Genomic DNA, 27,717 nt, shown 5'->3' with positions numbered 1-27,717 from the left:
ATCCAAACCAGGATTTGAGGTAAACTGATTTATTCACAGTATAGTAACTATTCAAACACAGTGGACTTTATTAACATTGAAAGTAAATTCCCACGGTTGGCATCTAAACCATCTTTCTAAACAAAAGAAGGCCTTAAGTTTGAACAGGATTTTGTTCCGGGAAACTGCAACAAGGAATAGACGTGAATGGGATTGGTTCTTGGGTTGCCATTTGGAGCCCCCAAAAAGGATTGGGAAGGGAGCATCTAGAGTGATATCTAAGTACATTTTTCCACTTAGGGATAGGATAGGAGATAAGGGAGTCTTGGGTTAACAAAATGTCTATTAAAGTGATCCAGTTCATTTCGAGTTGATTTCAAGTTCAACAGCAGCCAGCCATTTGAAAAGTCTAGCACAGAAGGCTGATGTAAGCATCAGTTTCAGTCACAGAAGAGGGTGTTCAGACTTGGGGAGCCAATACAGTCCCACAGTTTCTGCCTTGGCCAAGCCATATCCTGAACATTGGTGAGTTCCCTTCTGCCTGGTGCATGGCCATGGTCCATGGGGGTTCCCTTCTCCATTCACCTTTTTGAAAACTCTGAAAAGCATAGCAAATGAGAAACAGCTGATACAACTAGGAAAGACAGGAGTGACATGAAGGCTTCTGTCAAATACATGTGGAGCCACTGTTTGGAAAAGATAGGTGGTTGGTTCTGAGACTCTGAGAACAAAGCTAGGAATGAGTGGAATTTAAAAGCACTTTTTCCAATTAGGGCCTCTCTAAAATAGAACAGGATGCCTTTAGGAGTGATGAGCCTCCTACTCATTTGTTCTTTTCAATTCAATGAATATTTATTAATGGCCTACCGTATTGCCATTCTTAAAGCTGGGAATACATCAGTGAAAAAAATAGACAAAAATTATTGCTCTGGCATTATCTATATTTTAGTAGGGGTAAATAAATAATAAAACAGTAATAAAATAATAAAAATGAAAACAAATTAGCAGCATATATATTATATATCAGTATGTTAACATGTGAAAGAGAATGGGAAAAGAGTAGAACAAAAGAGATGAGGAATGAGAGGAGATAGGGAATGGGACAGGCTCAATTACAAATGTGATTGTTAGAGTAGGTCAGCCTCATTGAGAAGTGACTATATTAGTAAGGGTTCTACAGAGAAACAGAACCAATAAGATATTTAGAGATATTTAGGAGAGATTAATTATGAGGGACTGGCTCACTCAATTGCAGACACTGGGAAGTTCCATGATCCACTATCTGCCACCTAGATGCCCAGGAAAGCCAGTGGTAGAGATCCAGTTCAAACTTGCAGGCCTGAGAACCCGGGGAGCTGTTGGTGTAGGTCCCAGTCTGAGTCAGAAGGTGTGGCACCCAGGAGCATTGATGTCAAAGGGCAGGAGAAGATGTAAGTTCTAGTTACAGCAGACAGCAAATTCACCCTTCCTGTGCCTTTGTGTTCTATTCGCGCCTTCAGTGGATTGGATGCTGCCCAACCACACTGGGAAGGGAGGATCTTCTCCTCTCATCTACTGATTCAAATGCTCATCTCTTCTGGAAACACCCTCGCAGGCATACCCAGAAGTACGTTTTGCTGGCTATCTGGGTATTCCTTAAGTCAATCAACTGGACACATAGAGTTAACCATCACAGTGACATTTGTGCAGACTTCAGGGAAGGATGTCAGGGAGTGATCTCAGGGAAGAGCATTCCAAGGAGCAGGAAAAGCCATGCAAAGACCTGAAGCGGGGCTGTGAAAGCAAGGAGAATTCCCATGGAGTATTCCCTCTCTGAAATGCTTGAGACCAGAGGTGTTTCAGATTTCAGATTTTTTGGGATGTTGAAATATTTGTACAGACATAATGAGGTATCTTGGCAATGAGACCAAAGTCTACACATGAAATTCATTTATGCTTCTTATATCCCTTACACACATAGCCTTAAGGTAGTTATATGCAATATGTTAAATAATTTTGTGTGTTTTGACTGTGACTCATCACATAAGGGAAGATGTGGAATTTTCTACTTGTGGCATCATATCAGCACTCAAAAAAGCTTTGGGTTTTAGATCATTTCAGATTTCAGATTTTGGGATTAGAGATGCTCAACCTGTATTTAAGCAGAGCTTGGCAGAGCATTTTAGAGAGAAGTTGAAGACAGAATTTCTGCTTTTGGTATAAACTAGAACTAGATAACCTCTGATGAGTCTTCCAACTTCATATTCCCTGAGTTTATGATTCTCTTGTAGCTAGGAATGATGAATTTGGTAGCAGCAAGCAGCATGGGTTCAAGACCAGAGGTGCCAGACCAAGACTCACAAATCCAAATGGTAAAGAGGTCAGACAGATAGTATAAACATTTTAAAAGACTGACAATATATTCAAATATTTTAAACTATTATGTAACCAAATAAAGCATGTTTTCAGGCCAAAACTTGCCTAGTGGCCACCACTTTGAGACCGTTGCATTAGAGAAAGTAAAATCAGTTTGGAGTGTAATGGTGTAATACATATATAAAGTCTTAGACAGGGAGTCAAAGGAGAAGAAATGACAAAAGAAGAAATATGGGAGTCTTTGATGAGAACTATTCATTTGTTGTGATTTGACAGGAAGCCAAAAGAAAAGAGAGAATCAAAGATTACTCTGTAGTGTAGAGCCCAGGAGGCCAGTTTACAATGACTTTGCTCTTCCCCAAGCAAAGGTCATATTGCTTTTTTTCCACTGTTTCTATGGCTAGATACTGATTTGTCCTTTCATTGTCTTATTATACATAATTGCATAGCATTTAGGAACATAAAATTCAGTTAGAGGGAGAAAGATAAGCCAATGCAAAGGTTTTCAATTATTTAGTGTCTACAGTGTAATTACAATTATCAAACTTTTTGGTAGAGGATCAGAAAGGACTGATTGTGATAATTACAAAGACACAGATGAAACCTTTATTCTTTTTGTTTTGATGTATGATTTGTCCTATTTCCTTACTGCAGGTGCTTTCATTTGCAAGATGGTGCCATTTGTCCAGTCTACCGCTGTTGTGACAGAAATCCTCACTATGACCTGCATTGCTGTGGAAAGGCACCAGGGACTTGTGCATCCTTTTAAAATGAAGTGGCAATACACCAACCGAAGGGCTTTCACAATGCTAGGTGAGGCCACTGGATGTGCCAATGGCAGTGTGAATGACATTCTTCATTACAGAATAGAGAACCATATTTTTAAACTAGAAGCATAGCTTCTTATCTACTCAGATAAGAATAACTTGTAGGCATTAGAATATAAGTTTAACTAATTTTAAACTGGAAGAGTAGCTTCTTATCTACTCAGATAAGATAACTTGTAGGCATTGGAATATAATTTGAGAGTTTCAGTGCTTTCCCTGTTTGCCTTCATCTCCACACCATCTCTCTTTTAGGCTGACCTCAGCACAGAAAATGTATCATTTTGGGTATACTTTTTCAGTTTACATCTTAAATATTTAAGCACTACGTTCAGCTAATCTAAGATAACCTGTCAGTGGCATTGCTACATTAACATTCATTAGATTGAGAACTGTCTTTTTTTTTTTTTTGAGACAGAGCATCAACTACATTGCCCAGGCTGGTCTCAAATGTCTGGGCTGTGATTACAGGCATAAGCCACTACGCCCAGCTGGGAATTATCATCTTGAGATAAGAAGACTCCAAGCTAAGCTAACAAGGGCAGGTCAATTTTTTTTCCTTTTTAGACAGGGTCTCATTCTGTAGCCCAGGCTGGAGTCCAGTGGTGTGATCACAACTCACTGCAGCCTCAGCCTCCCAAGCTCAAATGATCCTCCCACCTCAGCCTCCCAAGTAGCTGGGACCACAGGTGCCCACAACCACACCCAGCTAATTTTTTTAATTTTTGGTACGAACGGGGTCTCTCTATGTTTCCCAGGCTGGTCTTGAACTCCTGGGCTCAAGCCATTCCCCCTCAGCCTCTCCTTGTACTCCTTGGCCTCCCAACGTACTAGGATTACAGGTGTGAGCCACTGCACCTGGCCAGGCAGGTTGATAATGATAGGGAGCAGGAAATGTGTTTTTAGAAAAGTGGAGAACAGGGTTGCTGCCCTTGTGGTGAGTACACAAGGGTAGAAAGTGACAGGGTACATGAGAACAGTGGGGTCTGAGTGCTGGGGATGCCTGGCAAAGGCACATTCCACCCACTTCATACTTTTGCTTTAGGCATTTCTGGATCGTCAGCTTGCTGTAATTGTTCTTGAGTCAGCAAATCACAATGAACACATACCTCATGATAAATGGTAAATTTGAAGCAATGCCCCAAGGTCTAACACAGTAAAATGGAAGCATTTCTCTGTTCAGTAATTATAATTGAGCCGTTTAAAACCTTAGTGTGCTTCACAGTGGTTTGAATTTAATATAGCAAATAATCAGAGGTGTAGCAAGCAACTAATGTGATAATCAAATAAAGCAATTTTTACTAATATCTCACTTGAGAAGAATGAGTAAACATTTATTTCTGCTGTAAGAATTTAGCCAGTATTGGGCTGTGGAATTACAGAAAGAACCCCTGCAGGCTTTGCAATGCCAAAGTCATTTTAAATAGCTTGAAAATAATAGCTGAATCATTAGGGGAGAAATGTGTTAGTTTTAGTTAGTTAGTTCTAATTTTATGTCATATCTTTCCTACTAAGAATTCAGAGATTTCTGGGCTTTTAATAATTGACATCTTTCCAACATCAGAACACCTGAAAACAGCATGTGGGGATGGAAAACAAGTAAGGAAAGGATTACACGGAGGAGGGGAGTTATTTAAAAGGAAAGAGAAGTAGCGGGAGTGACAACATCTCAAAGCATAGTTGATAATAGGCAGTCAAGGCAGTTCCTACTCAAAAGAGACATAGGAAACAAGAAGGTTTTAAACTCAGCTAGACTCATCTTGCCATGGGGGCTTTTGTGACTGTGGTCTAATGTCTCCTGTGGCTTTGTCACACTGTCACTCAGCCTTGTCAGTCAGTGTTTGTCTGTCACACCCCATTCCTCCTTCCAGCTGAGATTGCCTAGACCTAGACAGGGGATGTCCAATCTTTTGGCTTCCCTGGGCCATACTGGAAGAAGAAGAATTGCCTTGGGCTACACATAAAATACACTAACACTAACGATTGCTGATGACTTAAAAAATATATCGCAAAAAAATCTCATAATATTTTTTAAAAGTTTACGAATTTGTGTTGGGCCACATCCAAAGCCTTCCTAGGCCACATTCAGATTGGACAAGCTTGGCCTAGATCCTCTAGGCTTTCTTGCCCAGATGTGGTCACTGTGTCAGTATTGTTCATCTAACTCTAGTCCTTCTATCTCAGAACCATCCAGGGATGCAGGAAGGTGGACAGTGAGCTATGCAAATTAGACTCAATTCCTCCAGAATTTGTACTAAAGTCCAGAAAAATGATTGGACATAAGATAACTATATGTGATTAAAATAGAACAGATGTGTGTGGTAATAGGGAGACAGAAAAGAGAAAGAGAGAGTGAGAAATAGAGACAGCCAGCCAGACAGACTTGTGAGTCCTACAGCTGCCAGGTATCATTGGATCATGATGAATTTTTATAGGCAGCACCAAATTATGTGTTTCTTTATAATAAACCCCAATTATGGCTTAATTGAGTCATTGAAACCCAAAGCAATAAACTGTTTTCTTAACGTTCCACCCAATATAGAAAGAACAAGCAGAGTTTGAGCTGGAAACTTTTCCCCCAAATCAAATTTGGGGCCCTTGGTTCCGTCCTCTTCCATGTCTGTTAAAACACATGGGTTGAAATTGTTCTTCGTAGTTAATCCCTGTTTGTCTTTTCTAAGAGTACATCATTAAAGCAATCCCTCTCAACAAGTTTGTGGAAGACAGGAAATTTGGAAAGAGCATTTTGGTTTCTGAAGTTATCAGTGTTTGTTTTCTTTTTTTTATTATTATACTTTAAGTTTTAGGGTACGTGTGCACAACGTACAGGTTTGTTACATATGTATACATGTGATGCCCATGTTATGGTGCTTAAGATACATGTACATTTGATTTTAAAAAGAGGTGACAGAGAGTGGTCTATGTCATGTTTAAAAGTTATTCATCCATTCCACAAACATGGATCAGCTCCTACAGAGGGCCAGGAATTTTCCTAGGACTCTTATTTGAGGAAACACAAAAATACATGGCATTGTGTTTGCTTTCAAGGAGTTTGGAGGAAATTGAGAAGTGAGTAAGGACAACGAAGACACTGCATTAGAGGGCATGTAGAGACAACAAGGAATTAGTAGTCAGTTTATTTGGAAATAGTAGTGGCCTTCAAAGGTTCCCTAGAGAAGGTGATTTTTGAGTCACGTCCTGGAAAATTAGTCCACAGATAGACACTGGGGATAGCCTGGCTAGGGAGTGGCACAGTGCATTCTGGGATACGGGAACTGAAACCAGCACTGCAGGCTCCTCAGTAGAGGACTGCGGTGTGAAGAGCATGGATAGAAATGAAAGAGGAGAGAGAGGCAATTGAGATGGTAGAGAACCTCATGGGCCATGCTAAGGAAACAGGGTTTTATCTTGTAGGCAATGAAACACTATTAAACGTTTAAAACTTGTTTTAGGGAGTTTATTCCAGCAGCAGTTTTGAGGATGGTGAAAGAGTGGAAGCATGAACCTTGGGGGAGACCATGGCACTGCCCTAGGGCAGAGAACAGCTGCCCTCCTATAGGGAATCTTGACTGTTAGATAATTATGCATGGATGTGTTTTACTCAACTGAGTCATACTCTGATGACTTTAACACTTTTACAGGTGTGGTCTGGCTGGTGGCAGTCATCGTAGGATCACCCATGTGGCACGTGCAACAACTTGAGGTAGACTCCAGCTGAGATGGATAATCATACTGTTGAACTATTTTCTCACCCTTCTTAATTGTAATTATTTTCCTTCCTGCAGGAGCAATACAGCAAATTTGTATGACCTCAGCTATTTCACTGGAGGTCTTTCAAGTGATTTTTTAAGGTTCATTTTCTCTGTTTTATCTAGCTCTTCCTGATACATTGTTAGGACTCTAATGCTTAAAATACAATTTTTGAAAAATACACAGGTCAGTTTCTACATTTTCCTGCAAGCTAAGCATGCTTTTCCCAGTGTCCCCAAATGTTTTGTTACATTTTAAGAGTTGAATGATTGCTCTAGGTTTTTCTTTTATTTTTAAGTCACGTAAAAAAATTGTAATAAATTATCTACTTAGTTGACTTTCAGAAGTTCTTTCTTACCTGCCTCCTATTCATCGACACATTGAAATTCTAATTGGAAACATGTCAGGACATCATCTTAATCAACCTGTCTCCTTTCCCCACACCTTTGTCAGACAGGCCCAGCCATGCATGGGGATTCACAGGAAGGAGAGTGCTGAGTTGGTTTCAGACAGCCCAGCCTGTCTGTTAGGGTGGACTTTAACATGTCTTGCATAGGTGATCTACCCAGACAGGAGTTTTCAAAGACAGTAGGGGGTTGCTTACATATCCCCTCAGATAAGTTTTAAATGATTTATCCCTTTGTATCTTTTAAAGTAGAGATAGGCAAATGTGAAACTTTACTGTCCATGTCATGTCATCTTCAAGGATAACAAATGAGCCTAAGATAAGAGAACATTCAAAAAGTAACCCGACTTTTTTTCATGTAACTAATTTATTGAATGAGCTGGACTCCATAGGTGAGAGCAGAAAGTAATTTTATTTTATCCCTTGCTACCTGGAAAAATGCATCTAAGGACTCTTTTAGTCCTCTTGGTAAAATATCATGAATGAAAAAATCTTGAGCAACTCTTCCAGTCAGATAATAAAATTTCTCTGGTCACTTTCACTCACAAGAATAGTGTGAGTTCTGTTATTAAACTGTCCTGTCCAGTAATACAATTACATAAATCCATACTCTTATTTAATCAATTTACATTTTTTCCCTTCCCTCAGTGTGAATAGTTTTCAGGCCTAGAAATGTGAAGGAGTTATGGTCAGTTTCTTCTCTCTTTCCTCTCCTTGTGTTTCTTTTTCTCTCCCCTGCCCCACTCCTCTCCCCGCCCCGCCCCCCAATACAATTGGCTGCCTCTCTCTCATCAGAAGCTGATGAGGAAAATGGGGAGAGGAAGGGGGCAGATGTCACTGGAATCAATGCCCTCTAGGTGTGATGGTATTGCCTGTGACTGATTGTTTGCTTCAGGACTTCTCAAAGATAACAGCACTGAGACCTCCAGCCGGCTGGCAAGGGATCATGCCAGCTCCTGTCTGCGGATGCTGCCCTTATCTCCAGTGGGAAGCCCAGACTGGTGGAGCCCTTTCATAATGACTCACTCTAGTTCTAAATTGTGTGGTCCATTTCTAGCCCATAGAAAACAAACAGATGTATCCATTTTTAGATAAAATAAAAGCATTTTGTTTTATTTAATATAGGAAAAGTATTTTTATATGTTTAAAAAATACTCTAAATATTTTTTAAATATATAATTAATTGTGTCTGTAGAAAATGCATGTCATGTCATTGGCAAAGCCAGTCCTCACTGTCAAACAGATCAGTCCAGTCAAAGTTGCTTCCTGTCAGGAAAACATCTGATTAAACAAATGTATTAATAGGCATCCCATGGCCACCTTCTCACTCCTAAATTCTATTAGGACAAGCAAAGACTTCCTGAGGGCATGCTCAGACGGTTTTATGGAAAATTTCAGATCCACTCTTCAATTTCAGATTTTCTATTCCCAAACGTACGCTTCTCGAAAATTCCACTGCCTAATATTGTCCTGAGCTTGCAGTGAGTCTGAACTTATAACAGGGATGATACAAAGCACCCTGCCTTCAGCATTTCTCACTGCCGCTCTCTGCTTCACTTGTACTGGGCTCTCTCTCATGAGTGATGTATTTGTCAATTTTCAGGTGATAGAAGCAACGAGATGGTTAAAATTGTCATTCCTCCTGCCTCCTTACTGTATGAAAAATGTGAATTCACAACTTCTCAACACCTGTCAAATACCTTTTTTTCTCTGCCAGGCTTTACCCTGAATAGAAATATATTTAAGAGAGAGAAGAGCACAAAGCCCTGCCATGCGTTTATGATGCCTTGATCAATGTGGCTTCACTGACATCAGTCATTGAATTATATCTTGTTTTGGTGCCCCGTGGTAAGATTCATTTTGGTTGAGAGATGTGATTTCTGTAACTTGGGAGAAGGGTGATTATGAAACAGGAAGTGGGAATGTAGACCCAGTGTGACACTTCAAACTTGGGGACGATATTAGGCAGTGGAATTTTAGAGAAATGTATGTTTGGAAATAGAAGATCTGAAATTGAAGATCAAAGATCTGAAATTTTCCATAAAACCATCTGAGCATACCCTCAGGAAGTCTTTGCTGAAGTCCATAGTCAGAACTTTGCTGAAGTCAGGAAGTCCGTAGTCCCTAGGGCTATGTGAACCTGATCCAAGACTCCCAGTCCAGCATGCTCTTAGATGTGTCAGTCCATACCCCCTGGTCATTGGCCTTTGTATGCTTTGCTTCCGTGAAGTTATAATGAATTTCATTTTAACTTCCTATTTCCAGAGAGTTTGAATCTTGAGATTATTTTTCAGTGTTATTCCTAGTTGCATTTGTAAGTAACACCTAGGTCAGAACTTGAATTTTCTTACCTTTGGTGAGTAACCAAAAAGTTGCGTTCCCTCATTCAATTCACATTGAAGATTGGTTATAAAATTTCCTGGGAATGTAGGCAGAAATATGTCTGAGACCCAAGTATTCAGCTCCACAGTGACTAAAATAATAATGGTTCTGATAAATTCTCTCGTTTTTATTCCTATTACCCAAAAAAGTGACTTTTGAATATGCTTTAAATATTTAGTTTGTTCTTGAACTAGCCCTTAAAGCACTCTCTATTATTTATTATTGTTGTTAATAATACTTTTGAGCTGATAAGATGAGTCTACCAGAAATAGTATGAATAAACCAGCAGGTACAATCTGAATATTTGTATATTGGCAATAGTTTGAATCCCAATTTCTCATTCATCTCAGGATAAAAGCTTCCAGTTGCCTCTTTAATATCTTTCTAAGCAATCTGATCATTGCAATATATGAAGTAGCAATAACAAAATACGGCTTTCAGTACTTTTCAATTGAAAGATGTCTCATGCCTTGTCAAAAATCTATCTCAACAATTGAAGAAGCAAAATAATTTAATATCAAACTACCTAGCATGTATTGCAAAATATTTTTCAGTATATACTTTGGCAAATATAGCGCTCTTTCAGTCAATTGAAAACTTGTGACTAGTGGAAATAGAAGTTGAGAACAATAATAAATGAAAGTAAACAGGCTATGGACCTGAATTCCATTTAGAATAGAAAAGATGGTATAAAACTCTTAAGAACTTAATCAGTGAAGTGGAAAAACTATGCTTCACAGCAAAAGAACAATGAAAAATGTATCTCATTTGAAATACGTGCTGGGGACAAATTTGAAAGAACTTAAAAAATGTGTTGCAATAATACTTGGCTGATTTCTGTTCTTTTGATGCTGACTACTGGTTCTTTTAATGAATTATTCTTATTATGAAGATCAAATACGACTTCCTATATGAAAAGGAACACATCTGCTGCTTAGAAGAGTGGACCAGCCCTGTGCACCAGAAGATCTACACCACCTTCATCCTTGTCATCCTCTTCCTCCTGCCTCTTATGGTGATGCTTATTCTGTACAGTAAAATTGGTTATGAACTTTGGATAAAGAAAAGAGTTGGGGATAGTTCAGTGCTTCGAACGATTCATGGAAAAGAAATGTCCAAAATAGCCAGGTCTGTTTAATGAAATATTCACCTCTTTAAATTATTTTTAATTAATTGTGCTGGAAGGGATGGTTGCCAGGGCTCTCAGAACCTCTAGGTAATTTAGTCTAAGCATACTTTGTAATTCAAATTTAGGGCATGGACTGATTTTAAACTCTTGAAGTTTTACATGTGGCTGAAAGAAACAACAAGATTACCAGCTCGCAAATCAACTGGGAAGTTACAGCTATAGGTAGAAACTGACTTGGAATTTAGAACATACATGATGTGGTAGGAAGACTGTGGGCTGGTGTCAGAACCCTGTGGTCCTATGGGTACTCTCTCTATCACTCACCAGCCACAAGATATACATCAGTCTCTCTCCCAAGGCCCTGCTTCCCTCATATGTACAAGGAGCATAATAACATCCACCCTTACTTAATCCCACCCAAGGATAATGCTAAAAGACATGAGATTGATCTGTATGAAAATCCTATGGAAACTGAAGCATGCTATTTATTTTAAATTATTATTATTGATTTTTTTTTACCTAAGGGCTTTGCTTTCTGAATTTATTCATTAATAGAAATTTTAAAACACGACTTACTGCTATGATACTTGTAGTCCATATCATTTATTTAATAACCTACACTGAATGACTATTAGAAACAAAGCAAAAAAAGCCTTAAATGGAGGAGTCTGGTGATTTGGTGGGATTTTATCATCTCTCCAAGTGTGTAGTGATCTCTAGTGCTCTAGTGCTCAGTTTGAATAAAGAAACCCTTCCTGTCAATGTACAGGGGCTCCTAGAATGTTCAGCACCTTGGGACCTATTGTTAAGTTGGTTCCTCCCACTTCCTTGAAAGAAAGAGCTGCCATGCTGAAATAAGAGATAGTGGACCAGGTGCAGTGGCTCATGCCTGTAATCACAGCAATTTGGGGGGCCGAGGTGGGTGGATCACTTGAGGTCAGGAGTTCGAGACCAGCCTGACCGACATGGTGAAACTCTGTCTCTACTAAAAATACAAAAATTAGCCAGGCTTGGTGGTAGGTGCCTGTAATCCCAGCTACTTGGGAGGCTGAGGCAGGAGAATTGCTTGAACCTGATGGACTGAGGTTGCAGTGAGCCGAGATCACGCCACTGCACTCTAGTCTGGGCGACAGAGCAAGACTCCATCTCCATAATAATAAAAATAATAAGAAGAAGAATAAGAGATAATGAGTATGAGTTTTTATAAACTTAAAGCACCATGCAAATGTGTAGAGCTCTTGCAGATGTAAATCCTCTTTACAGAAGTCATGGAGAAAATTAGTTTGAAGCCCTGGTTAATCATATTTTTAAGATATATCAGGCCGGGTGTGGTGGCTCACACCTGGAATCCCAGCACTTTGGGAGGCTGAGGTTGGAAGATTGCTTGAGCCCAGGAGTTTGAAACCAGCCTGGGCAACAAAGTGAGACCCCGTCTCTACAAAAAATTTAAAAATTAGCTGGGTGTAGTGGCATGCACCTGTGGTCCCAGCTACATGGAGGCTGAGGTGGGAGGATCACTTCTTGAGCTCAGGTTGAGGCTTCAGTGAGCCATGATTGCACCACTCCTCTACAGCCTGGGCAACAGAGTAAACCTTGTCTCAAAAAAAAAAACAAAAAACAAAAAACGAAACCCAAGATATATCGTATAGATATCCATTTTAATTATATCCCTGGAGCTTCCCATATTTCATAATTTTTTTTGGTAGAGATGTGTTTTTGCCATGTCGCCTAGGCTGATGTTGAACTCCAGGACTCACTCAATTCTCCTGCCCTGTCCTCCCAAAGAGCTGGGATTACAGGCGTGAGTCACTGCACCTGGCCCATATTTTATAAATATTGATATTTTACTACCACAGGCATGAATGGTCTTCAATATAAAGTGAGTAAGAGCTTCATATTGAAGTCACAAAAGTTAGACTTCCTAAATTCACATCCAAGATACAGCCTTTACTAGCCATCTAACTTTGCAAATTAATTAACCTTCTGTGTGTCTCGATTTCTGCATCTATCAAATGCCTTATTGGGAAAATTAATGACATTATCCATGTCATGCATCTAGCAGAGTGCCAGATCCATAATGAGCAGACATTCAAAGAACATTTATGATATGAGGGTAATATCAATAGGAAAATATGATAATCAGCCCACAAATAACCTATCATGAACTTAATTTAAAAATTATGTTTGAGTGAAGTAAGCTCAGACTTTAATAGCTTTGCTATCAAGCTGGCACATTTGCCAAGGAGAAGTTAACTAATACAATGTTTCCTTGTGGGTTTAGGAAGAAGAAACGAGCTGTCATTATGATGGTGACAGTGGTGGCCCTCTTTGCTGTGTGCTGGGCACCATTCCATGTTGTCCATATGATGACTGAATACAGTGAGTGCTTGTCATTCTCATTTGGTAGACATTCTCATTCATTTCCTGCTAGAATAGACAATGAATCTTTGAAATGTGTCGCTGTTCACTTGGATAATCAAATACCTAATATTTCATATGTTTCTTTCATGTCTTCAAGATCACAAGGTCATTATGTGGTAGGTCATTGTGTATGACTATGACTAAATCTTTAATAATTACAGAAGATCGAAGCTTTGAGATTCCTCTCCCATCTTACTCCTTCTGTTCTCCCTAGGCTATTTAAACTTTGGGACATCCTATGAGCATTTCCCATTTAGAACCCTGACTTGAACAGTCAGACCTGCAGTATATTCTTTCTGATAACCCAGGACTTACCATGGTTCTCAGTATGATTTTCTTTCTGTAAGGCAAGTGAACATTTGAAGGGTTACTGCTGCTTCCAGTTTACATGAAGCTTGGAGTTATCAAGCTGCAATGCTATAAGCCCCCTACTATATGCTGGACATCAGGCTATGCATGTAAGCCTAGATTCTCTAAGTGAAGACTCATCGCAAAGGTTATTTTTATTCAGATATCAGATGCCTCTCCCAAAACGATCTTGAGAACTTTTCACATCTTTAGATACTTGTACAAGTTTAAGTCTTTGACAGGTGACAAACAGAAGTTTTATTTTATACTCCTTAAAATAAATGTACATTCTAAAATATTACTTTATTTCAGGTAATTTTGAAAAGGAATATGATGATGTCACAATCAAGATGATTTTTGCTATCGTGCAAATTATTGGATTTTCCAACTCCATCTGTAATCCCATTGTCTATGCATTTATGAATGAAAACTTCAAAAAAAATGTTTTGTCTGCAGTTTGTTATTGCGTAGTAAATAAAACCTTCTCTCCAGCACAAAGGCATGGAAATTCAGGAATTACGATGATGCAGAAGAAAGCAAAATTTTCCCTCAGAGAGAATCCAGTGGAGGAAACCAAAGGAGAAGCATTCAGTGATGGCAACATTGAAGTCAAATTGTGTGAACAGACAGAGGAGAAGAAAAAGCTCAAACGACATCTTGCTCTCTTTAGGTCTGAACTGGCTGAGAATTCTCCTTTAGACAGTGGGCATTAATTATAACAATATCTTCATAATTAATGCCCTTCAGATTGTAACCCAAAGAGAAAATTATTTTGAGCAAAGGTCAAATACTCTTTTTATTCTTAAGATGATGACAAGAAGAAAACAAATCATGTTTCCATTAAAAAATGACACGAGGCTAGTCCAAGTGCAGTGATGTTTACAACCAATTGATCACAACCACTTAACAGATTTCTGTGTTCCTTTTCATTCCCACTGCTTCACTTGACTAGCCTTAAAAAAGTGACACGGAAGGCCAGGCACGGTGGCTCACGCCTGTAATCCCAGCACTTTGGGAGGCCGAGGCGGCGGATCACGAGGTCAGGAGATCAAAACCATCCTGGCTAACACGGTGAAACCCCATCTCTGCTAAAAATACAAAAATTAGCCTGGCGTGGTGGCGGGCACCTGTAGTCCCAGCTACTCGGGAGCCTGAGGCAGGAGAATGGTGTGAACCCGGGAGGCAGAGCTTGTAGTGAGCCGAGATCGCTCCACTGCACTTCAGCCTGGGCGAAAGAGCGATACTCCCTGTCTCAAAAAAATCTTTTTGAAAAATTCGTAAACCATACTTTTAAGGTTATTTCAGTAGATTTTTAAAAATCTTGTACAGAAATCAGGGTTCTTAGCTAACAGTTTTTCTCCCACGCAGACACTGTAATGTGACTTTCTATGTATTGCTAGATTGAATAAGAAAATAACTTAAACTAATATCTTCTTCCTTGAAAATTAAGTTAATAGTTCAATGCTGTAATGTGATTTTTAGTCCACTGTTGAATTTAGGTAATACAGTCTCTTACACATGAGGTCTGTGCCACAATCATAAAGTCAAAGCAAAGGGAGAAGCAGCCAAGTGACGGATGAATGAGACTTAGAGGAAGATGCCTGTACTGGAGCTTTGTATGGTTCTGCCAGTTACCTTGCTGCCTTTTTGTATGACTGGCAAGTAACATCGCCTTTTTAAGCCTTCATGTTTTCCTGTGTAAACTGGAGGTGATGCCCCCTCCACTTCATGGAGTTGCTGCCAGAATAAAATGAGGCATGAGCAGACAAGCCCTTTGTACTCTAAAGCAGCCTCAAGCTCTGAGGCATAAGCTCCCCCTGTCTCACATCTCCCCTTTGTGTTCTCTTTTCCTTTCTGAGACTCTCCCCAACCCCTGCCCAACTTTCCCTTCATATCTGTGTTGTAACTGGTTTCTCTAATCAAAACAAGAAAGTTTGGGGAGCCTCATTTCTGTGATATATTTAGACAAAACTATCTCATAGGGTTATCTTTTTAAGCCCCTTATTTTCACTGATGGGATTTCTTACATAAAAGGAATTTTCTGTGTAGTTAGTAGATGAGGGAGTGAATCAACTCCAAGCCCATGAAATTGTACTGTGCCCAAGGCTGACCCTCAAGAGCTAGGTCAGGAAGAAAATAGAGTTCCCCACCCATATTCCTTCCCCCAACCTCCCTTAAGTGCAATCCTTGTCTCTTTAATCTTCTCTCTGGTTCCCAAATGTCATGGATACAGAGGCCACCATCACAGCACCCTGTCATTTTCCTTTCAACAGCTAAGCTTCCCAAAGTCCAGCTGCAACCTCACAGCCAAAGTGTTTATTCTGCTTTCAGTTTTCTAGCACTTACTTTCCCAGTCAGATAATAGAAAGGAAGAGAAGCTTAAGAGCCTATAGGACATTTTACAGGTAAAGCTTTAAGATTTGGTAACCAAGGAACTAACTATTGGGATCTTCAAGATACAGACATTTAATTTTACATGTGTCAGTGAAGCATGCCTGAAAAAGACAAAGATGAAGCAGTGTGCAGTATTCTGAAAAACTGTCAATATGACACTGCAAAATTCACAAAGAGAAAAGAGAGAGACTGATTATTTAGTTTCTACTGAAGTGGACTAATTATGGGTTATTTATATAAACTGCCTGTCATGTCTAGTTACCCTATGGCAAAACAATGATTATCATTAAACATTAAACCATTAAAAATGAATTGGATTCACGGATTTTGGTTATCCTTAGTCGGTAAATATTCATATAATCCTTTCTACATTTGGTGTATACATGCTCTAAATATGGCTTAATGAAAAACAGATAAATCAGCACTGTTATTGACCATGTAATTATTAAGGTTAGAAGTTTCTTTTAATTCCTAAATATTTAGATATTAGGTAATAACTTAAATATTTACTGTAAAATTTCCAGACATCTTATGAAAGGTTTTTTTTTAAAAAAAATTTGCTTACATTGCATTAAAGCTGTTTTAGAAACAGAAGTAGTAATAGCACACTGTTTTTGTCCTTTAAACATATAATCTCTTTGCTCTGTTATAAAGGTTCAAAAGGTAAATGTGGTCCAATCTGTTCCTGAAAATGTCCTACCATTAGCCAAAGAAGCTGTGAGTCTCATCTGGATGTTGAGACCAGACACTGATATAACACAGCCTGTGAGTGCATAGAGAGTTCACCTTGGATTTGCAAAAGTAAACTGACTACTGCCTTTTGTTCTCTTTTCCCTGACTTTACAGTCCCTTGAGTCTTTTACTCCCTTTGTCTTCTACTCAGCCATCTGCTTTTTTCCCCTTTTGTCTCTGCCACAGGCTGCCTGTCACTCATTTTATCCATCTGGTTTTCCTTTACCTGGTGCTTGGAGTGAAAATTGAAAAGGTTTTGTTGGATCCAGGAGGTAGGGTTGGGAGTGGTACAGAAAACTTGTTTTTCATCTATTAGCATTTAGGTAAAACATTTGTGAAAGCAGTAAAAAAGTACGTTTCACCGCTCAGACCTCTAAGCCTTTTATTTCATTATGGATCATTGTGCCAAAAAGAGGTCAGTATCTTTTCTCCACTCTATAAATAGATATGGCCTTCTGAGGAATATTCACAGTTCATGTCCCTTTTGATTATGCTATGAAGGGTAGCTCCTTTTTTTTTTGCCATAGTTTGGTGTGGTTCAGAACACCAGTGTTATACATACTAGTTTGATTAAAGATTAATTACTAGTCCCAAGACCATTTTAAAAAGAGAAACCTAGTTTCAGGCCCTATACTATGTTACTTGAAGGCTTACAATAAATTAAAATATCAAGAAAATGTGTCATTGGCCTAAGGATAGATATTTAGCTAAAAGCAAAATAATAAAGATACCAGAAGAAAAGGCGCAAATATATAATCAACTTATTTTGGCTGAGGTAGCGGCATAATTCAGTGGGGGAAATGACAGCCTTAAAACAAAACGTTCTGAAACAATTGGATATTCAAGTACCAAAAATAGGACTTTGATTCTTACACTACATACAAAAATTAACCCATAATGCACCATATACTTAAACATAAGAGCTAAATCTATAAAACCTCTACAATAAAATATAGAAGAAAATCCTTGTACCATAACTTAGGCAAAGAGTTCATAAGGCACTAAAAGCAGGAAGCATAAAGGGAAATTAATAAAATTAACTTTGTCAAAATTATTAGCTTCTGCTATTTGAAAGGTAATGCTATAAAAATGAAAGGGCAGGCCACAGATTATAAGAAAATATGTGCAAAGCACATCTGGTAAAAACCACAAATCCATTATTTATAAAAAATTCTCACAACTCAGTAATAAACTTGGCAAATTATTTGAACAAACATTTTACCTAAGAAGAAACACAAATCAATAAGCATATGAAAAGCTGCTCTACATCAATAGTCATTACAAATGGCAAAACAAAACAACAGTAAGATGGTGCTACACATCCCCTAGAATAGTTAAAGTTAAAAAGTGTTGGCAAGGACGTTGAGCAACTGGAATTCCCATGGCTTGTGGGAATATAAAATGACATAGTTATGTGGGAAACAATTGGCTGATAAATTGAATGGTTATTCTACAACCCAGAAATTCCAATCCTGGCCAAGCACAGTGGCTTACACCTGTAGTCCCAGCACTTTGGGAGGCTGAGGTGGGTGGATCACGAGGTCAGGAGATCAAGACCATCCTGGCCAACATGGTGAAACCCCGTCTCTACTAAAAATACAAAAATTAGCCGGGCATTGTGGCGGGTGCTTGTAGTCCCAGCTACTCCGGAGGCTGAGGCAGGATAATCACTTGAACTTGGGAGGCAGAGGTTGCAGTGAGCCAAGACTGCGCCACTGCACTCCAGAAGGGTGACAGAGCGAGACTCCATCTCAAAGAAAAAAAAAGAAAAGAAATTCCATTCCTGGATATTTTCTCAAGAGGAATTAAAACACATGAATGTTCATAGCAGCTTAATTCATAATCACTAAAAACTGGAAACAACCTGAAGGTCTATCAGCTGGTGAATGGATAAACAAATTGTGGTAAAGCAATCCAATTGAATATGACTTACTAACAAAAAAGAATTAACTGTTGATACATGGGACAACAAGGATCAATTTCAAAAGTATTCTGCTGAGTGAAAGAAGCCAGCCAAAAAAGACTATGTGCTCTATTATTCCATTTACATGAAATTCCAGAGAAGACAAAGCTGTAGGAATGAAAAATGGGCAGGTGGTTGCCATGGGTTAGTAGTTAAGTTTAGCCAATTGAATACAAGAGAGTGACTTTTTTGGATGATAGAAATGTGTTATCTCTTAATTTTAGTAATGGTTACTTGGCTTTAGACATTTGTCCAATTGATTAAATTGCATACATTAAAAGGCTGAATTTATTGTATACAAGTTATAGTTTGATTTTTTAAAGTACATTTCATGAAGGAATTTCATTTTGCAATGTAAAAATGACAACTCTTCATACTGGTTCCTTGACCCGAAGAATAAGAGTATCCATAGTAGGAAAAGCCTAGTGGAGGCTTTTAAAACTGTGCTACCCACCACCACCAGTCAAGAGAGTGAATTAAAAATAATATTTTGGCCCCAGGTGAACAACAGAGATTGGTGCTGCACTCAGAGATTTAAATGATACTGCATATATACCCATCATATCTTCATTGGATTCACTAATATGATTGATTCCTGCAGAACCTAAATGAATCACAATACATGATGTAGACTGCCACAAACAAGTAGTAGCCCCAAGTGCTGTGCTGTGCTGAATGTGGTATCTTTACTGGAGCAGATTACCACAGCGTCTAGTATGCTCTATGCAGCTATTGATCTGGTCAATGCTTTGTTTTCAATGTCTGTTAAGAAGGAGAATAAGCAGTAATCTACATTCACATGGAATAAACAACAATGTATATTCTATTGTCTTAACAAAAATTATGTTTATCTGTCTGTTACCTTACAGGATAGCCCAAAGGAACATGAAGTGTCTGGACATTCCACAGAAGATAATATTGGTCTTCTATGACATTATACTACTTGTATCTGATACTATGAATATATATATATATATATATGGTGTATATATATGTGTGTGTATGTGTGTGTGTGTGTGTACACACACACACTTGCTACATGTATATAGTGAGGACTCTGTGCTATTGGGAAACATGTACCCCAGAAAGTGGGAGATAACAGTGATAAAACTTACAGATTTAGAGGATGCCACATTGGTGAAGTTTTTAGAGGTCTTTCAAAGAAAATTACATATTTTTGTACCTTGAACTTCCTACCACTAACAAAGAAGTACAATTCTTGGGAGGCCTCTTTGTATTTGATACTCTTTTCTAGAGAACCGTGTTTTGATCATTTTATTGGTGAAATGGTAGGCTGCTAGATATGAGTGTATCCCAGAGCTAGAAAGAGCTCTGCAGCCAGTAAGGTTGTAATCAAAGCAGCTCTGTCATTTGAACCATATGAATTAGAAGATTCAATAATTTAGGTTGTAGTGGGAGAAAAGTCTGTTACTTGGATCATATGATCCATAAAATTCCATAGTACTAAGGTATCTATGTTAGATAAAGATGCAATGTGGAGCCTCTGACAGGTCCCAGTTAAGAAGTTATAGTGCTTATCACTGTATTTCTGAAGCAAGTCCATGCTATTTGCAGCAAATAATTTATCATCAAAAGGTAGTGCCTGAAATGCTACTGGCCCCTATAGAGACCAAGTGAGCTACTATTAAGTGACTATGTAGCCAAAACTTCTTATCATGTGTTGGGTACTGTCTTACCCAAAGAGTGTTAAGCATGGGCAGTCTCAGAAATAATTAATTCATAATAAAATGGAAATAGTACATCCAGAATCCCACAGATCAGGAGGGCACAGATAAACTGCACAGACAGGTAGCACATAGCTCCACATTACTCAGCACTCCTGCACCTGTGGTCCCATGTTTGCCTAGATTGTCAGTTACTGAGAGAGGTGTGTTAGAATCTTCCACTATGCCTTATATTGGCTTATTTCTCCTTTTAAAGATGCCAGCTTTTGCTAGCATGTTAAGGCTATGTTATCAGGTACATGTACACATAGGATTCTCAGATCTTCCTTTATGATTGGCCATTTTATCATTATGAATTGTTCTTTCTTATCTTTTAGCAATGGGGAAGTTTTCAAAGAGTGCATTATCAAAAGTCCTTTAAATGTATTGAATAAATTGTTGAAAACTATGTGTTCTGTTGTTCATAATAGAAACAATAATTCAACAATAGGAAAAAATTCTGAGTGCCTGACAGTAGAGGAGTAACCAAATAAATGATATTACATTCCATATGATCTATATTTTCAAAGAATGTTTATCGCCATGTGTGGCAGGTGAAGTCATGCTAATAAAATGTGAAAACTACACATTCAGAAAGTTACCCCTAATGCTTAACCTGGTCTACTCCATATAGTCTATAAAAATAAAATTCCTTTATTTATCACTCCATAAAGAGTTATTTTTACATTTTCAGCTTGCCAAAGTAGGCTTATGATGATTTTCTGCTTTACTGCCCTAAAGTTTAACCTGAAGCCATTTAATTCAATTATCTGTAAGACTAGCATGCTCTTTAAATACAATATTAAAAAAGTTATTGCTATTAGTAGAGTAAAAAAGCACTTCACCTACTTTTCAAATGCCATATTTGTAGGTTTTATGGAGAGTACAGGAGTCCTTTACATGTTAAAAAACAAACACCGTACCCATCCATTAAGAAGTGTAAACTGACAGTATGTTGTTCTCATTGACTTATTCAACAGATATTTTTTGGAGCTCCTGCTGTGTGTCAGATCTAGCCAGTCTTTTTCCATCTCAAGATCAAGAAAATCCTTTCTATTCTGAACTAGAACAGACTGAAAAGGGTTGGCTGGCAAAAGTCATATAAAACAGGTGATTCATAGCTTTAAAAACAGACATGGATTTCCTGGCTTAAATCTCAGGCCCCTTTCTGCCTTTGTTCACAGAAATTTTTGTTTTCTAGAACTGAGATTATGATGTATCTAAAAAAAGAAAAAAAATAAAAGCAAATGAAATAAGATGACAAAAAATGACCCTATTTGAATCATTAGAATTACCAGAGGACAGAATTAAATGGATTCCCGTGTTCTGAGTCCTGTGGCTCAGAATCCTTGGCTGCTGCCGTGTTTACAAAACCATTAAGAAAACTTATATATAAATAAACTATTTTTAAAATTAATTTTTAATGAACTGGCAAAGGTGATTTTTTAATGAAGGAGTTTCAAGGAAGAGGAACATCTGAGAAGCACCCAGTTATATCTCTTGTCTGTAGGGAGGAGGCGTTTCAAGTGTAACAGATGTTCTCTAAACTCCAACAGCCTGAGTGGCTCAAAAATAATTAAGGAATGATTTCTTACTTAAAATAGCAGACTATGTAAACATATTTATTTCTCCTCCCTACTGAGATCCTATCAAAATGATATTAAAGGAATAGCAAATGTACAGATCCACAAACATGATGAAAAAGAGAGGATAGCCACAGTGAATACAAATTTTCAATAAATATCCTGATAAAACCTAGATGTTGATTAAAGCATTGAAATCATGAAGAAAAAGAGAGAAAGTCACAGGCTCTGCCCAGAGCAGACCACAGTAGTGGAAGAATTAATGATATGTCTCCAGAAGAGTTAGACATCACGGTCTATTCCATCTTCTGCCATAAATTGAATGGCTACCAGGAAGGTGTTTATTTCTCAGTGCTTAACATTCCCACCCCAAACATACACATGCATTTCTTCTTGAAGGAAATTAAAGGAGTCTGGGGAGATATTGGCAGACACCTCAGTGTTCTAGAATACTGTAGTGCCCAAGTGTGATGATCAGATTCACAATAACCGTAAGTCAAAGCCAGCCACTTGCCACCCTCAACCTATGTACAGAGGTTTTGGTCAGCTTCATATTTCTGCACTCTTAAAGGATCATTGATATTTTAGAAAACCCTGAAAAATGGAAGAAAAAAACTAAGATGAAGAGATAGAAAACTAACTAGAATAATCAAATAATTCAAGGTGACAAAAAATTAGAAGGGAATTGTTTGGTATTCTTATAGAGATTTAATAAGATATTCCCTTTATAAAACCATAAATAAAGCATGCTACAAAAAGGAAGAATTGGATTAATAAGGCTTTTGGAAATTGAAAATAGATTGTTGAAATTAAAAATAGATTATTTACTCATCCTTATGGCCTGTATGTTTAATAGGAACCTTCACAAAACTTTCTTCAAAAATGTTTTCTAATGTATGCTTACATGACTAACCTCTTGAGGCTATGTTTATCATTCATGCTGTCCAGAAACAGATGACACATTCAAACTGAGTAATTTGAAGAGAGATAAATAAAGGGACTCCTTACAAAGGCTTGAGCAGGATACAGAAAAACAAAAGGATTAGTGTACTTAGCTGCTAACAACAACAAAGCACACTTTCCACCCCTGGGCCTGAAGGGGAGGCAAGAAGATGGAAAAGAAAGAAAAGGAGGAGGAAGAAGAGAAAAAAAAAATGAGAGAGACAGGGAGAGAGAGAGAGAATTGTGTGGAAAGAACTGCCTGTAAGTGCTATTGTCCTGGGTAGAAGAATGCCACCAACCTTTGCTACCCCTCATGGAGAGTCTCATAAACATTAATATGCTGACCTAACTCCTTCCTCCCTCTGATCTGCTAGCAGTCTTCATTCCTCAAGCACAATCAAAAGACAAAGGTGCTCCTTGATTCAGACACGGAGCACAGTGGTGCAGAAAGGGTGGGCAAACAGAAAATATCCAGTGCATGTGTGCCTGAACATATGTTAATCATGGTTAGTTATGCCCTCATATTTCCATGGTGGTTTAGTTGCATATAAAAGTATAAGTTTTCAGCCTGGGAGACAGAGCTAGACTCTGTCTCAAAAAAAAAAAAAAAAAAGTATAAGTTTTAAGTTTATTTCCTTCAAAACATCTAAATCTGTGATGTTTTGTCTTTTTGATACCAACATGTCTATTTAGAGTTCTGATGTCAGTCTGAGATATCTTCTTTCTCTTTGATATCTTTTTTCTTTTATTATACTTCAAGTTCTAGGGTACATGTGCACAAAGTGCAGGTTTGTTACATATGTATACACGTGCCATGTTGGTGTGCTGCACCCATTAACTTGTCATTTAACATTAGGTATATCTGCTAATGCTATCCCTCCCCCCTCCCCCCACCCCACAACAGGCCCCAGTGTGTGATGTTCCCCTTCCTGTGTCCATGTGTTCTCATTGTTCAATTTCCACCTATGAGGGAGAACATGCAGTGTTTGGTTTTTTGTCCTTGCGATAGTTTGCTGAGAATGATGGTTTCCAGCTTCATCCATGTCCCTACAAAGGACATGAACTCATCATTTTTTATGGCTGCATAGTATTCCATGGTGTATATGTGCCACATTTTCTTAATCCAGTCTATCATTGTTGGACATTTGGGTTGGTTCCAAGTCTTTGCTATTGTGAATAGTGCCACGATAAACACACGTGTACACGTGTCTTTATAGCAGCATGATTTATAATCCTTTGGGTATATACCCAGTAATGGGATGGCTGGATCAAATGGTATTTCTAGTTCTATATCCCTGAGGAATCGCCACACTGACTTCCACAATGGTTGACCTCGTTTACAGTCCCACCAACAGTGTAAAAGTGTTCCTATTTCTCCACATCCTCTCTTTGATATCTTTTAAAACTTGCTGTTTGTCTTAGATTCTATATTTTTTCTGATTTATTTATTTTTAATTGATAATAATAATTGTGTATATTTATGGGGTAAAATGTACACTTTGTAGAAAGATTAAAGCTGATTAACATATTCATCCCCTCACCAATTTATTTTTTGTGGTAAGAATATTAAAAATCTATTTTTAAAACAAATTTGAAATACTACAGTCCTCCCTTATCCATGGGGGATACATTCCAAGGCCCCCAGTGGATTCCTAAAACCACAGATAGTACCAAACCCTATATATATATATCATGCTTTTTCTTACATATATATATCTATGATGAAGTTTAATTTATAAATTAGGCAGAGTAAGAGATTAACAACTATCAATAAAATAAAACAATTATAAATAAATGTATACATACATTTAAATAGAACAATTTCCAACTTATGAATTCTTTTCATCTGGTAGTTTTCTTTAATATTTTCAGACCACAGTAACTGAAACTGGAAAGCAAAACAACAGACAAGGGGGGATTACTGTATTCAGTACATTATTATTAACTGTTGTCACCATGCAGTGCAATAGATCATAAAAACTTATTCCTTTTGTGTAACTGAGATTTTCTATCCTTTGATTAACATTTTCCTTTCCGCATCATTCTCCCTCTTCACCAGCCTTTGGTAACCCCCTTTCGCTCTCTGTTTCTATGACATCAACTTTTTAGATTCCACATATAAGTAAAATCATGCAGTATTAATCTTTCTGTGCCTGGCTTATTTCACTTAGCATAATGTTCTCCAGTCCCATCTATGTTGTTGTGAATGACAAATTGTCCTTCTTAAAGGTTGTATAGTATTCCATTGCACATATACACACCATTTTTATTTTATCCATTTTTCTGTTGATAGACACTTAGGTTGCTTCCATATCTTGACTATTGTGAATATAGTGCTGAAATGAATTTGGAAGTGCAGATGTCTCATCCACATACTGGACATATTCCATTCCCAGTAGTGAGATTGCTGGATTATATGGTAGTTCTTTTAATTTTCTTAGGAAACTCCATACTATTTTCCAAAATGGCTGTACTAATTTACATTCCCACCAACAGTGTACAAGGGTTCCCTTTTCTCCACATCCTCACCAATACTTTTGTCTTTTGATAATAGCCATTCTGACATTCTCACTGTAGTTTTCATTTGCATTTCCCTGATGATTAAAGATGTTGAGAATTTTTAAATATATCTGCCGACCATTTGTATCCTATCTTTTGAAAAATGTCTGTTCAGATTCTTTGACCATTTTTAATCCAGTTATTTGTTTTCTTACTATTGAGTTTTATCCAATATATATTTGTTACTAGCCTCTTAGCAAATGTATGGTTTATAAATGTATTCTCCCAATCTGGGTTTTCTCTTCACTGTTAATTGTTTCCTTTACTCTGCAGAAGCTTCTTAGCTTGATACAGTCCCATTTGTCTATATTTGCTTTTGCTGCCTGTGCTTTTAGAGTCCTATCCAAGGAATCATTGCCTCTTCAGCAGAGCTAAGCCCAGGAAAAAAAAGAAAAAGAAAAAAGAAGTATTGCTCAAACCAATACCATGGAGATTTTCCCCTGTTTTCTTCTAGTAGCTTTACAGTTTCATGTCTTACACTGAAGTCTTTTATCCATTTTGAGTTGATTTATGTATACAGTGTGAGATAAGGGACCAATTTCATTCTTCTGCATGTGGATATTCAGTTTTCCCAACACCATTTATTAAAGAGATTGTCTTTTTCTTATCATGTGTTCTTGGCACATTTGTTGAAAATCAATTGACAGTAAATATGTCAATTATCTGTGCTTTCTATCCTATTACATTGGTCGATGTGTTTATTTTTATGCCAGTACCATGCTGTTTTGATTATGGTAGTTTATTATACACTTTGAAATTAGGGAGTGTGATGCCTGCAGCTTTGTTCTTTTTGCTTAAGATTACTTTGGGTATTCTCAGTTTTTTTCTGAGTCCATAAAAATTTTAGGATTGTGTTTTGTATTTCTGTGGAAAATGACATTGGATTTTTGAAAGAAATTGTATTGAATCTCCAGATTCTATAAAATCTTACTAACGTGTTTAGGTGTTGTTGATCTTTTTGCTCCTTTGGTACTCTGTAAGAACTCTTAGTCTGAGATTTCTGATTTTTATTTTTGGAAAGTTTTTACCATTTATTAAAATATTTTCTTCCCTCTAATTATTTTATTTTTCTTTCTGGAATTTTTATTAAACAGGCTTGATATTTCTCTCCATTTTACTTAGTTTTTCATTTTTTTAAACTTTTTAAATGTTTTTCTGGGAAAGTTTCTTTTTTATTTTATTACATTTTTGTTTTATTTTGTGTTTGCATGTATGTGTATAGATACATGAAATCAAGAAAGCTGGAGAATTTTAATTTTCTCTCTTCTGGGAGAATTTTGAAATATAATATTCTTGCTCAGTAATTTGTTTTTTTTTTGTATCCACTCTCTTTTCATCCCAATTCATAATAGTTTCATTTCAAATTTTGTATTATTTATATCAAAATCATTTGGTTTTTTGATATAACTTTCCATTTCCTCTTCATGTCACCAGAATCCTCCTTAAAATTTCTTGGAGGATATTTATGATGTTTCTTTTAAAATTTTAAAAGATAATTAACACTAGGAAGCAAAGGATAAGTGTAAATGAGAGTTATAAATATTTCCGTGAATACTTAGAGAAGATCCTGGAACAGTCAAGAAGACAATAAGGAAATGGTAAATTTGAAGGATTTAGACCAGTTGTGGAGTTGGAATGATCTGGAGAAGAAAGAACATTCCCGGTAAGGAGAATAGTGTAAAAAAGATTTCTGGAGGTAGTAGGGAGTATTTTATAGAAATTCAAATAAGATTGTTTTAAGCAACATCATCTACTGTGAGTAAGGATAGTATTTAGAAAGTTAGCTTGTGTAGAAATGGTCCACAACAGTCAACTATGGGAAATGTGTAAATAAAGGATGATTGAGAGAGTTTCTGAGTGGACAGTTGGGCCAGATTAAAGTAAGATTTCACAAGTTAGTGGTCAACCAAGGTATGTGATCTTAATAACATTTTCTAACAATACCAAAGAGTAAATGGGCTTGTCTGGGAAATATAGTCAGCAGAGAAGGCGAACAGAAAAGGAACACTGAAATAAGAGGTGCTGTCCAGAAAATGTGACAGTTGTTCTGTTTTTAATAATGGGAAAATGATGAGAAAACAGGAGGAGATAGTGGGGAAGATGAGAACGAATATGGACAGGAATGAGTAAATATGATGGGTTAATCTATGTTGTAAGGCACAGATAATAGGGCTGGACACAGTAGGAGGTAAGTATGAGATGTAGCACAGAACACATTGGTAGGGC

At 37.6% G+C, this 27,717-nt stretch overlaps 1 protein-coding gene across 1 annotated transcript in view; it reads left to right on the top strand.

Annotated features, from left to right (window-relative positions):
* The window catches only part of QRFPR (pyroglutamylated RFamide peptide receptor), a 55,516-nt gene extending 40,336 nt beyond the window's left edge, over positions 1-15,180 (top strand). The window contains exons 2-6 of the mRNA XM_002815103.4: positions 2,989-3,147; positions 6,800-6,861; positions 10,589-10,824; positions 13,107-13,204; positions 13,907-15,180. Coding sequence (XP_002815149.1) covers positions 2,989-3,147; positions 6,800-6,861; positions 10,589-10,824; positions 13,107-13,204; positions 13,907-14,307 — 956 coding nt within the window. The 3' untranslated portion in view covers positions 14,308-15,180. The remainder of the gene's footprint in view (positions 1-2,988; positions 3,148-6,799; positions 6,862-10,588; positions 10,825-13,106; positions 13,205-13,906) is intronic.
* The last annotated feature ends 12,537 nt before the right edge of the window (positions 15,181-27,717 follow it).

Source organism: Pongo abelii, chromosome 3 (genome assembly GCF_028885655.2).
Source record: "Pongo abelii isolate AG06213 chromosome 3, NHGRI_mPonAbe1-v2.0_pri, whole genome shotgun sequence".
In the NCBI taxonomy this organism is placed as follows: domain Eukaryota; kingdom Metazoa; phylum Chordata; class Mammalia; order Primates; family Hominidae; genus Pongo; species Pongo abelii.
This window is presented reverse-complemented; position numbering and strand designations above follow the sequence as displayed.